This window comes from Portunus trituberculatus, chromosome 20, assembly GCF_017591435.1.
Source record: "Portunus trituberculatus isolate SZX2019 chromosome 20, ASM1759143v1, whole genome shotgun sequence".
In the NCBI taxonomy this organism is placed as follows: Eukaryota; Metazoa; Arthropoda; class Malacostraca; order Decapoda; family Portunidae; genus Portunus; species Portunus trituberculatus.
The window spans coordinates 5,439,643-5,452,195 of record NC_059274.1 but is presented as its reverse complement, the minus strand read 5'-3'; the positions used below and the strand labels follow the sequence as shown (position 1 = coordinate 5,452,195).

General features: G+C 39.2%; 1 protein-coding gene across 1 annotated transcript in view; it reads left to right on the top strand.

Annotated features, from left to right (window-relative positions):
• LOC123506738 (integrator complex subunit 14-like) overlaps positions 1-12,553 on the top strand; it is a 29,561-nt gene that overhangs the window by 10,058 nt on the left and 6,950 nt on the right. The window contains exons 2-6 of the mRNA XM_045259015.1: positions 6,050-6,220; positions 6,793-6,957; positions 7,212-7,295; positions 7,663-7,773; positions 8,002-8,143. Coding sequence (XP_045114950.1) covers positions 6,050-6,220; positions 6,793-6,957; positions 7,212-7,295; positions 7,663-7,773; positions 8,002-8,143 — 673 coding nt within the window. The remainder of the gene's footprint in view (positions 1-6,049; positions 6,221-6,792; positions 6,958-7,211; positions 7,296-7,662; positions 7,774-8,001; positions 8,144-12,553) is intronic.

The window sequence follows — 12,553 nt, the reverse complement described above, 5'->3', positions numbered from 1 at the left end:
GTATTTCCTGTTTCACTCTTCCTCCCTTCATAAATTTAAGATCAACATTATAAAGTTACATACATACATACATTAGTGCACATAATAATGACTTAAATTAAATTTAACTGCCTTAAATGTTAAACTTCATAATTTTTACTTTCATTAAACCTTTCACTGTACTATGATGCACTCTCGCTTTGCTTACTCTCAATGGAAGTTCAAGTCAGGGGTTAAACTTGTTATAATCGGTTTGCTTAACAAAGTTTCGCTTAATGAAGAGTTTTTTAGGAACGAAACTCCTTCGTTAAGCGGGGGTTGCCTGTCTATATATATATATATATTTTTTTTTTTTTTTTTTTTACATTACAAGGGCACTGGCCAAGGGAAAACAAAGTGTTGGAAAAAAAAAATCCCGCTGGTTGCCAGGCCCTGTTAAGAGGAAAGTAGGAGAAAGAGAAAAAACAAAAAAATCTAAAAGGAGGGTCCAGTTAACGTAAGAGGTGTCTTGACACTCCTCTTTTGAAAGAGTTTAAGTCATAGGCAGGTGGAAATACAGACACAGGTAGAGAGTTCCAGAGTTTACCAGTGTAGGGAATGAAGGAGTGAAGATACTGGTTAACTCTTGCATTAGGAAGATGGACAGAATAGGGATGAGAAGAAGTAGAGAGTCTTGTGCAGCGAGGCCGCAGGAGGGGGAAGGCATGCAGTTAGCAAGTTCAGAAGAGCAGACAGCATGAAAACAGCGGTAGAAGACAGATAAAGATGCAACATTGCGGCGGTGACTTAAAGAATCAAGACAGTCAGTTAGAGGAGAAGAGTTGATAAGACGAAAAGCTTTAGATTCCACCTTGTTTAGTAAAGCTGTGTGTGGATCCCCCAGACATGAGAGCCATACTCCATACACGGGCGGATAAGGCCCTGTACAGAGCAAGCAGCTGGGAGGGAGAGAAAATGGACGAAGACGCCACAGGACACCTAACTTCTTGGAAGCTGATTTAGCAAGAGTAGAGATGTGAAATTTCCAGTTTAGATTTTTAGTGAAGGATAGACCGAGTGTGTTTAATGTAGAGGAGAGGGAAGTTGAGTGTTATTGAAGAAGAGAGGATAGTTGTCTGGAAGGTTATGTCGAGTAGATAGTTGTAGAAATTGAGTTTTGAGGCATTGAACAAAACCAGGTTTTCTCTGCCCCAATCAGAAACAAGTGAAAGATCAGAAGTTAGGCGTCCTATAGCATCTCGCCTTGAGTCATTTAATTGTTGTTGGGTTGGGCGTCTGTTGAACGCTGTTGAATAATGCAGGTGGTATCATCAGCATAGGAGTGGATAGGGCATTGAGTCAGATTTAGGAGATCATTGATGAATAATAGAAAGAGAGTGGGTGATAGGACAGAACCCTGTGGAACACCACTGTTGATAGTTTTAGGGAAGAACAGTGACCGTCTACTACAGCAGCAATAGAACGATCGGAAAGGAAACTGGAGATGAAGGTACAGAGAGAAGGATAGAATCCGTAGGAGGGTAGTTTAGAAATTAAAGATTTGTGCCAGACTCTATCGAAGGCTTTCGATATGTCAAGGCCGACAGCAAAGGTTTCACCGAAGTCCCTAAAAGAGGATGACCAAGATTCAGTTAGGAAAGTAAGAAGATCACCAGTAGATCTGCCTTTACGGAAACCATACTGGCAATCAGAGAGAAGGTTGTGAGCTGATAGATGCCTCATTATCTTCCTATTAAGGATAGACTCAAAGGCTTTAGAAAGGCAGGAAATCAAAGCTATAGGGCGGTAGTTAGAAGGATTGGAGTGGTCACCTTTTTTAGGGACAGGTTGAATGTGAGCAAACTTCCAGCAAGAAGGATAAATAGAAGTAGAGAGACACAGATGAAAGAGTTTGACCAGGCAGTGAGCGAGTTCGGAAGCACAGTTTTTGAGAACAACAGGAGGGACTCCATCCGGACCGTAAGCCTTCCGAGAATCAAGGCCAGAGAGGGCCAGGAAAACGTCTTTATAAAGAATTTTAATTTTAGGGATGAAGTAGTCAGAGGGTGGAGGAGTAGGAGGAATATGCCCAGAATCATCCAAAGTTGAGTTGGTAGCAAAGGTTTGAGCGAAGAGTTCAGCTTTAGAAAAGAAGAGACAGCTGTAGAGCCATCTGGATGAAGTAAAGGAGGGAAAGACGAAGAAGTAAAGTTGTTAGAGATATTATTGGCTAGATGCCAGAAATCTCGAGAGGAGTTAGAATTGGAAAGACTTTGACATTTTCTATTGATGAAAGAGTTTTAGTAAGTTGGAGAATAGATTTGGCATGATTACGGGCAGAAATATATAGGGCATGAGTTTCAGCAGTTGGATGGCTACGGAACCGTTTGTGAGCCGCCTCTCTATCATTGACAGCACGAGAACAAGCAGAGTTAAACCAAGGCTTTTTAGCTTTAGGGTTAGAGAAAGTATGAGGAATGTATAGCTCCATGCCAGAGATAATCACCTCTGTTATGCGCTCGGCACAAAGAGAAGGATCTCTGACATGAAAACAATAATCATCCCAAGGAAATCAGAATAGTACTGCCTTAGTTCCTCCCACTTAGCAGAGTTAAAATGCCAGAAGCACCTCCGCTTAGGCGGGTCCTGAGGCTGCACTGGAGTGATAGAACAGGTAACGGAAATTAGATTGTGGTCGGAGGAGCCCAACGGAGAGGAAAGTTTAACAGAGTAAGCAGAAGGGTTGGAGGTTAGGAAAAGATCAAGAATGTTGGGCGTGTCTCCAAGGCGGTCAGGAATACGGGTAGGGAACTGCACTAGCTGCTCTAGGTCATGAAGGATAGCAAAGTTGAAGGTTTGTTCACCAGGTTGGTCAGTGAAAGAAGATGAAAGCCAAAGCTGGTGGTGAACATTGAAATCCCTAAAATGGAGATCTCAGCAAAAGGAAAGTGAGATAAGATGTGCTCCACCTTGGAAGTCAAATAGTCAAAGAATTTTACATAGTCAGAGGAATTAGGTGAGAGGTATACAGCACAGATGAATTTAGTTAGAGAGTGACATTGAAGTCTTAGCCAGATGGTAGAAAATTCTGAAGATTCAAGATTGTGGGCACGAGCAAGTGGTGTCGTTACGCACGTATGCGCAACATCCAGCTTTGGATTGAAAATGAGGATAGAGCAAGTAGGAGGGAACAGAAAAGGGCTGCTGTCAGTAGTCACAGACAACTGTGTTTCGGTTAGGAAGAGAAGATGAGGTTTAGTAGAGGAGAGGTGGTGTTCCACAGATTGAAAATTAGAACGAAGGCCACGAATGTTGCAGAAATTGATAGTGAAAGTATTAGATGAAGTGTCAAGACACCCAAGGTCGACAGCAGAGGGGCAGTCCGACCTGGGGACATTTATGGTCCCCTCCCCAGAGGGGGACTCCGAGGCAGGGCGTGGTGAAGCCATTATTAAATTTTGATTTGAAGAGAGTGTAAAAGTGTAAGGTGTTGTAGTGTAGTGTAGGAAGTAGTAGAAGTTGTCTTTAGAGGGCAGGCTGCAGCTGCTCAATTGTATAAATGAGACCACAAAGGGAACCGGGAAGAGAGGACACGGGAATCACTCAGTCTGCAGCACTGCCTACATCCCGTAGTATATATATATATATATATATATATATATATATATATATATATATATATATATATATATATATATATATATAATATATACATTTACATTTTATTTATTATTTTAATTTGTATTGATACGAGAAGGAGAAGAAGGAGGAGGAGAAAATAAATCAAGTTAAGAAGTGGAGGAAGAGGAGGAGGAGGATTGATTGATTGATTGATTGATTGATAAATTTATTGTAGGAGGAGGATTGACGAACTTCTTGGAAAATATATAGAGAAAAGGAGAAGACCTTGATAGGTACATGGGAAAGGAGGGAGGGATGAATAGAGAGAGAGAGAGAGAGAGAGAGAGAGAGAGAGAGAGAGAGAGAGAGGGGTAACGATTATATTGCCTGACAGTGACAGTGCCTAGAAAGTACAGAAAGAATAATAGTGTGCCTGACAGTGACATTGTCATGAAGGGATGGTGTAACTGTGCCTGATAGTGACAGTGCCAGTTAGTGACGAGGGAGGTATGGATGACTGATAGTGACAGTGAAGTGACTCTCTCGCTCACAAGCCGTCCCGCAGAGTAGCTTTGAAATGAATGACAGTGTCAGTGTACATTCTTAGCTACAGACCTTAGCTCCCTATTGTATTGTAGTGTTCATAATGTTTAAATAAGAGAGAGAGAGAGAGAGAGAGAGAGAGAGAGAGAGAGAGAGAGAGAGAGAGAGAGAGAGAGAGAGAGAGAGAGGAAGACAGTTTTGTTTTGGTAACTGGCAGTTGATATTGCAGCACCAGAATCTGCCACACCTAGTACCAACTTCATAGATGGAATCAAGTATAGAATCTAGAGAAACATAATTATTATACCATGATATTTGTTGATTCTGAGTTTAGTGGTAGTTGTTGGTGGTGGTAGTGATGGTTATTTATTTGTTTATTACTTTTTCTTATTTTAATATAGTTATGTTTTTGTCTTTTGACCTTGAATGTATTCCCTAATCACTATATATAAATGATTTGACAATTCTTGTTATTATGTACACATATGGAATGATGTTTTAATGTTTTGTTGATAAGCAAACTAATTGTGTGTGTGTGTGTGTGTGTGTGTGTGTGTTTCACTATTTGCTCTGCTGCAGTCCCTGACGAGACAGCCAGACGTTACCCTACGGAACGAGCTCAGAGCTCATTATTTCCGATCTTCGGATAGGCCTGAGACCAGGTACACACCACACACTGGGACAACAAGGTCACAACTCCTCAATTTACATCCCGTACCTACTCATTGCTAGGTGAACAGGGGCTACATGTGAAAGGAGACACATCCAAATATCTCCACCCGGCCGGGGAATCGAACCCCGGTCCTCTGGCTTGTGAAGCCAGCGCTCTAACCACTGAGCTACCGGGTGTGTGTGTGTGTGTGTGTGTGTGTGTGTGTGTGTGATGATAGGTTACATGGGGAAAATTGAATAGATGTCTATGGAATGTAGATACAGCGAGCATGTGGTGTGTGAGCAATTAAAGGATTAAAACCACCTGGTAGGAACTGTGGTGTATTGGGATCTCAGGCAACTTAAGTTTACTACCTGCTTCCTCTCGACGCTTGGTCCGCCAACGAAATGGACTAAGTGTCGCAGGAGCAATTTTGCGATGCTCAGTCTGCGATGCAGAGTCCCCACACCACTCAGACCTAGAACCAATGTAACAAATTGTTGGCAACGTTACTCAACAATAACAAAGCAATGCTTATGTAGCTGTGGCTGCCGCCGCCACCACTGCCACCATCCAATTATTTTCAGAGATTTTTTTTCATGCAGTTTTGTTGGTTTATGATCTTGATTTAATGTTCCCCCAACCAAAAACTCCAATTTCCCACAGGTTTCCCAAGGTTGTTGGAAATGAGAGGTAAGCATAAGTTAGAGTTGATAAAAGTCATAACTCATAAATTTCATTTGTGATGGAAATGACATATTCCATCTATCAATTCACTACATTTCTCAACAGAAAAACATGAGTCACATCAGAGATTCATTGGTTGATTGGAACTGCAAATTGACCATCAATTCTCTAGCAAATGAATATTTTTCCTGTTACAGCTCTTTTTCATTTACAATTTATGCCTATCTCTCATCCCCAACGATCTTGGGGAACTTTTGCAACGTACATTACTCAATTTAATGTTCCCCATCCAAAAACCCTTATTTTCCACAGATCCTCCAAGATCTTTGGGAATGAGAGGTAGGCATAACTTGGAGTTGAAAAAAGTCATAACTCAAAATATTAATTTATGATGAAAATGATGTTGAACATGAATCAATTCATTACATGTCTTATCTGAAAAATATGAGGTACATTGGAAAATTATTGGTTGGGTAAAACTATAAATTGACTAGATTATTTGCACATAGAACTTCCGTTTTCTTTATCTTAACCTGACTTAAAAGAAGAAAAAAATAAATGAAAAGCTGATTTACTTTGTTCCTACAGATTGTCTTCTCATCAACCTACAAAGTGTTGATGCCATTTACCCGGGACTTTGAGGGAATCAAGAATGCCCTCACCTTAGCAGATGAGTGTGACCGAACCAACCTAGAGGTGGGGCTGGTAGGGGCTGCTCAGCACATTCTGGAAGAGTGGGGCAATGGAACACCTTGTCAGGTACTTCCCTTCTCATATTTATGTGTAAAGCACATGCATTCTTCATTATTATCTCACAGCAGAGAAGTTGCACCCATTGCTGCACTGAGGTCAGCAACTCTTTGGTCAAAATTGAGTTGCCACATGCATCAAATAATAGTCTATCTTAATCTCTCTTTTGAGGTAAAGGACATATTCTGAAAGTCCTGTGAAATTTTCACAGTATCACACATAATATCAATGTATTATTGTCTTAAGTTGTGATTTGTATATAGATTGCACTGTTATATTAAAGAGTAATCAAGGTTGTATTGCACTTTAGCACAATACATCCATAATACTTACTGTCATACTGAAGTTTTAGATAACATATTTTCGAGCATTTCTGATGGCTAAACCATGGCACAAATAACAAACTATCTTGGTTTGAAGTACATTTCTCTGAAATGTGCTTCAAATCTTTCCACATAAATGTATATTCTCTAAACACAACATGCACAGCAAGAAATGTGGCTCTTGGGAATTAACAACTCATGATTATATTACATTTTTCTCAGAAGAATACTTGGTTAGTGTGCCTTTATGCTTTTCAGATTGTATTGGTAACAGATGGTAATGCAGGCACTGGGCAACACCACCTTCAGAAGACCTTGATGGCATCACACTCCCGTGGAGCCTCCCAGTTCCCTCTTCCATTCCCTTTCCCTGCCAAACTCAATATCATCTGCATAGCTAACCCTGATGAACCTTGCTTACAGGTAAGTCTTTGTGGAAGTGTGGTAGTGCAGGAAAATATTTAGTATTTGTGAATTAATTCTTCATTGTTGTCTGATTGTTAACTCTTGTGAGCATTACTTTTTTCTGCAGTTATTGGTAAAATAAGAATAGATGACTCTTTAAGAATAAAAGGTTATTTGATAATGTTCCAAGACTTCTTGGATCCTTAAATCTGAATGTAAACTCAACTTAAATGTAAACTGCGGATTCAGACTTAGTCCTTTTTTCCTGGCAGACCTCCCGGCCCATCTACCAGCGTCTGGTGGAGCTCAATGGAGAGGGAGACATCATGATCCCTGAGGGGAAGCTCACCAGAAAGGTAAGGAGGTTTGCAGCATACCCAGCTATTCTTGCTCTATGTGTTAGGGATGAATAACTAAGTTTTCATTCATTCAGTTGTGATCAGTAATGGTATAATCATTCAACACATCCAGTGATGTGTGACTGACCAGTGAGTCATATCTTACTAGTGTTGTACTGGTGTATCAAAATTTTTCTTGCCACAATGAAAAAAATTATGAAATCATGATTATCAGATCTTCGAAATGATATTGATTATGGATATTTGATTATTCATTCGAGAGCTTTGTTTTACTCTCTCTAATAAGTGATTTAGACAAAAGCAAGATGCCAATTAAGATCCACTGCATACTGCACAATTTATAATTCCTGGCATTCAAACACAGTCAGTGACAGAGATGTTTGAGCAACTCGTCAAAAACAACTTCTCATCCTACTCGGGTGTTCTTCACTGTGGCAATCTCTCAGCACCCGTCACTCTCTCCCCACCCCCTCAGGTTTGTATGCTGTGTTTTACATTGGTGGTAAGACTTAGGTTGAAAATGTGAGGGACTGTTTGTGGGTGTAATGTTCATAGTTCTTTAAAGAATCTCCTATCTCTTCTTGGTAATCAACAGCGTGTGATTTCCTTGTATGCATGTGTTTTTTATAGTGTGATCAAAATCTTTAATTGTGCTCATGATGTATGTACTTTTCTCTGCTACTCACTTGTGTTTGTTGTGCAGCCATACTGCCGACATCATGACTTTGAGGCGGTTCGAGTCAGTGTGGACCCTACCATACATGTCCTGGGCTTCCTCAACACTGGTGATGTGTCCTCTCCACCTGCATTCTCCAGGCATTTGGTGCTGCCTCTCTCAGCCAAAGGTGTGTATTTACTTAGTTGTATTGTACAGGGTTCGAGCAGGGCTCATAGTGTCCTGTCTCCATATCTCTATTTATCTAATTTTTCTTTTAAACTATGCACATTAAGTGCTGTAACAACTTTATCACTCAGTGAATTCCATTTTTCCACCATTCTATGAGGAAAGCTATATTTTCCAATATCCTTCACACACTGCCTCTTCCTAATCTTTACATGTCCTCTTGCCCTTCCAGCTTAATTTACTACCACCAGGTCTTGCTTGTCTATCTTTTCAATGCCATTAACTATTTTATACATTGTTATTAGGTCCCCTCTTTCTCTTCTATCTTGTAAGGTTGGCAGTCCCATTTCCTTCAACCTTTCTTCAGATGTTAGGTCCTTTATTTCTGGCACCATCTTTGTAGCTATCCTCTGGATCCGTTCTAATTTTCTTACATCCTTTTTCAAGCTCAGCGACCACATCACTGCTGCATATTCCAACTGTGGACGTATCATACTCGTAATAATTTTTTTCATCCTATCCTTGTCCAGGTAGTGAAATGCCACCCTAATATTAGTCAACATTTTATACTTTGTTCCAAATATTTTACTTATGTGTTTTTTGGGGCTCAGCGTTTCTTGTATAACCACTCCCAGATCTTTTTCTTCTATAGTCTTCATTATTTGTTCCTCTCCCATCAAATAGTAAATCTTCTCTTACTTTTTTTTCTAATTCCCTTACATGGCATTTCTTGGCATTGAATTCTAACTTCCACTTCCTCCTCCACTCATGAATTTTGTCTATATTTTCCTGCAGTAGCAAACAGTCTTCTCGGTTCTTAATTATTCTTAACAATTTTGCATCATCAGCAAATAAATTGATATAGCTGGTCACTCCATACTGTTTGTCATTTACATGTACCTGGAACACAATGGGGGCTAACACTGATCCCTGTGGCACTCCACTTTATACTTTACTCCAAGATGAGTATGTATCCCTTATCACAGTCCTCATCTCTCTGTCCATCAAGTGATCCCTTATCCAATCTAATATTATTCCTCTCATTCCTCCTATGTTCTTCAATTTCCAAAGTAGTCTTATGAGGAACGCTATCAAAAGCATTTTTTTTATGTCCAGGTACACGGTGTCCACCCATCCATCTCTGCTCTCCAGTCCTTCCACTACTCTTGAGTAGAAACTTAATAAATTTGACACACATGACCTTCCTGTTCTAAACCCAAATTGTCTGTATGATATAACTTGTTTTCTTTCAGATATTTAATCCATTTTTCTTTGATAACAATTTCACATATTTTGCCCACAACACTTGTAAGTGACACTGGTCTGTAATTTAATGGTTCAATTGACTTTCCTCCTTTGAATATTGGGATTATGTTGGCTCTTTTCCTTTCCAGTAGTACTCTCCCTTCTTTTAATGAGCTTGTAACCATTTCCCAGACTGGTTCTGACAATTGATCTTTACATTCCTTTAGTGGCCAGCTCGACACATCATCTGGTCCTATCACTTTTCTAACATCCAAATTTTCTAGTAGTCTTCCAGTTTCTTCTTTGTGCACTATGATTTCTTGCAAGCCTTGACAGTGCAATGTCCTATTTGGTTCTGTAAAATCCTGTGCTTCATTGAAAACAGTCTTGAAACTCAATCATTATTTCACTCATTTCCTCTGCTGTTTGGTATGTCTTCCCTCCTTTTTTCTGTTGCTTTATTTTATTTTTCATCTTACCATTTATATACTTGTAAAAAAAGCTTGGGTTCATTATTGCTTTTTCTCACCACATCTTTTTCAAAGTTTCTTTCTTCCTCTCTCCTTCCTCTAATATATTAATTTCTTGCATTCTTATACTGCTGTCTGTTGTTTTCATTTCTCTGTTTTTTTTAGTTTCTTCCAAGCTTTATCTCTTTCCCTTTTAGCTTATGCACATCTGCCATTGTACCAAGCATGTATACTTTTCTTTACTCTATAAATATGTACATATAATTCATCACTCCTTTGTTATATTTCTCTAGAAATATTTTATATTTCCCTTGTACTGTCCTTCCATTTATAATGTTCCTCCAATCTATTTCACAAAAAAAATTTGTCTTAACTTTTCAAAATTTGCTTTTGCATAGTTTAATCACCTCTTTTTTTGTATTCCTCTCTGTATCTTGTCATATCTTCTTCCTGCATTTTCATTACTAGTGTTGCATGGTCACTTTTTCCCATCGGACTAAGGTTCTGCATGCTGGGAGAGGCTCCACCTTCTTTGTGAATACTAGGTCAAGCAATGATGTTTTTCTTCTCCTCTGAACAGTGTTGATTCTTCTATCCACTGATCCAGTGTATTCACCATAGTTACTTGTAACAATTCCTCGCTCCACGATCCAGTATTACCCATTACTTTCATCTCTTGAGTTTACTCTTTTACAGTTTTACAGTTAAAGTCTCCTACTGACAGTATTTTTCCATCTCCTCTTATCATATTATCGAAGCACTTAATCACCTCTCCTTGCATTTTCTTATGTTCTTCTCCCCTTCATGTATTTGTCTTTGTTAGCACATACATGACTATGATTCTCCGTTTTTCCCTTCATATGTTAGGTCCTTTAGTTCTGGCACCATCTTTGTAGCTATCCTCAGGATCTGTTCTAATCTTATATCTTTTTTAGAGCTTGGTGACCACACCACTGCTGCATATTCCAGCTTTGGACGTATCATGCTCGTAATAATTTTTTTCATCATATCTTTTTCCATGAATTGAAGTGCTATTCTGATATTAGTCAACATTTTATATGCTAATCCAAATATACTACTTATGTGTTTCTCGGGGTCCAGATTTTCCTGTATAATCACTCCCAGATCTTTTTCCTCTTTAGTCTTCATTATTTGTTACTCTCCCATCAGATAGTTTCATACTAGCTTTCTCTTACTCTTTCCCAATTCCATTACGTGACATTTCTTGGCATTGAACTCTAATTTCCACTTCTTACTCTACTCGTAGATTTTGTTTATATCTTCCTGCAGCAGCAAACAGTCCTCTCGGGTTTTGATTACTCTTAGCAGTTTTGCATCGTCAGCAAACAAATTAATATAACTATTTACCCCATTTTGTATGTCATTTACATATAACCTAGAACATAATGAGGGCTAACACTAACCCTTGTGGCACTCAACTTATTACTTTACTTTTTCTATGTTAACACTTGTAAGTGACTCTGTTCTGTAATTTAATGGCTCAATTGACTTTACTCCTTTGAGAGTAAAGTTCTTTTAATGAACTTATAACCATTTCCCAAATTGGATCTAACAGCTGCTCTTTATATTCTTTTGTGCCCAGCCTGACACACCATCTGGTCTCATTGGTTTTCTGACATTGAGATTATCTAGTAGTCTTCTAATATCTTCTTTGTGCATAATGATTTCGTGCAATCCTCGGCAATGCAGTGTCCTACTTGGTTCTGCAAATTCCTCTTCTTCAATGAACACAGTTTTGAAGCTTTCATTCATAATTTCACTCATTGGTATGTCTTCCCTCCTTTGATTATTTTTTTTTATTGTTTCCTTATTCATCATCTTACCACTTATAAATTTGTAGAAAAGCTTGGGATCATCTTCACTTTTTCGCACCACATCTTTCTTAAAGTTTTTCTTCCTCTCTCCTTACTCATATATATTCATTTCTCGCATCCTGCTGTCTGTTATTTTCATTTCTCTGCTTCTTGAGTTTCTTCCAAGGCTTATCTTTCGCCTTTTTAGCTTCTATACATCTTACATTGTACCAAACGTGTATACAGTAAGTCCTCTTTTTACTGTACATATGCGTTCCCGAAAACCTTAGCGCAAATCGAAATTACTGTATACCAAACCCATTATAACATGTAATAATAGGGAATGCGTTCCAGCACGTCAAAAGTCACCCATACAGAAATTAAAATACATGAAAATAGTCATAAAAAAAAATGTAAAGTACTGCACAAAAGAAATAAACAGAAAATGTTTTTATTTACCTTTCATTCGCCATGTATTCTGTCAGATGATGTCCTTCCCGAGGCAAAGGGACAGTAGGGATTTCAGCCCTTGCTCATATTTCTTTGAGTGGGCAGAAGAGGATAAGATGTCGTCATCTGCACTGTCGGAAGCAGATGTGGAAGGGCCAGCTGTATGTAGCAGGGTCGGCACGTTTCACTGGTTTGAAGAAAGAGGATATGGAGGAAGGGCCAGCTGTAGAACCGTCCACAGCGGATGTGGAAGGGCCAGCTGTAGCAGGGTCGGCAGGTGTGACGGACGGCATGTCTTACTGGCTTGAAGAACGAGCAGATGAAGGAATGTTTGGTTTTTCTTGTTTTTTCATCATAGATTTCTTGATAGATCTTGACACTTTTGTCTACGTCATGAGCCACTTTGCTACTCCTGGCAGGTTTTGGGTCACG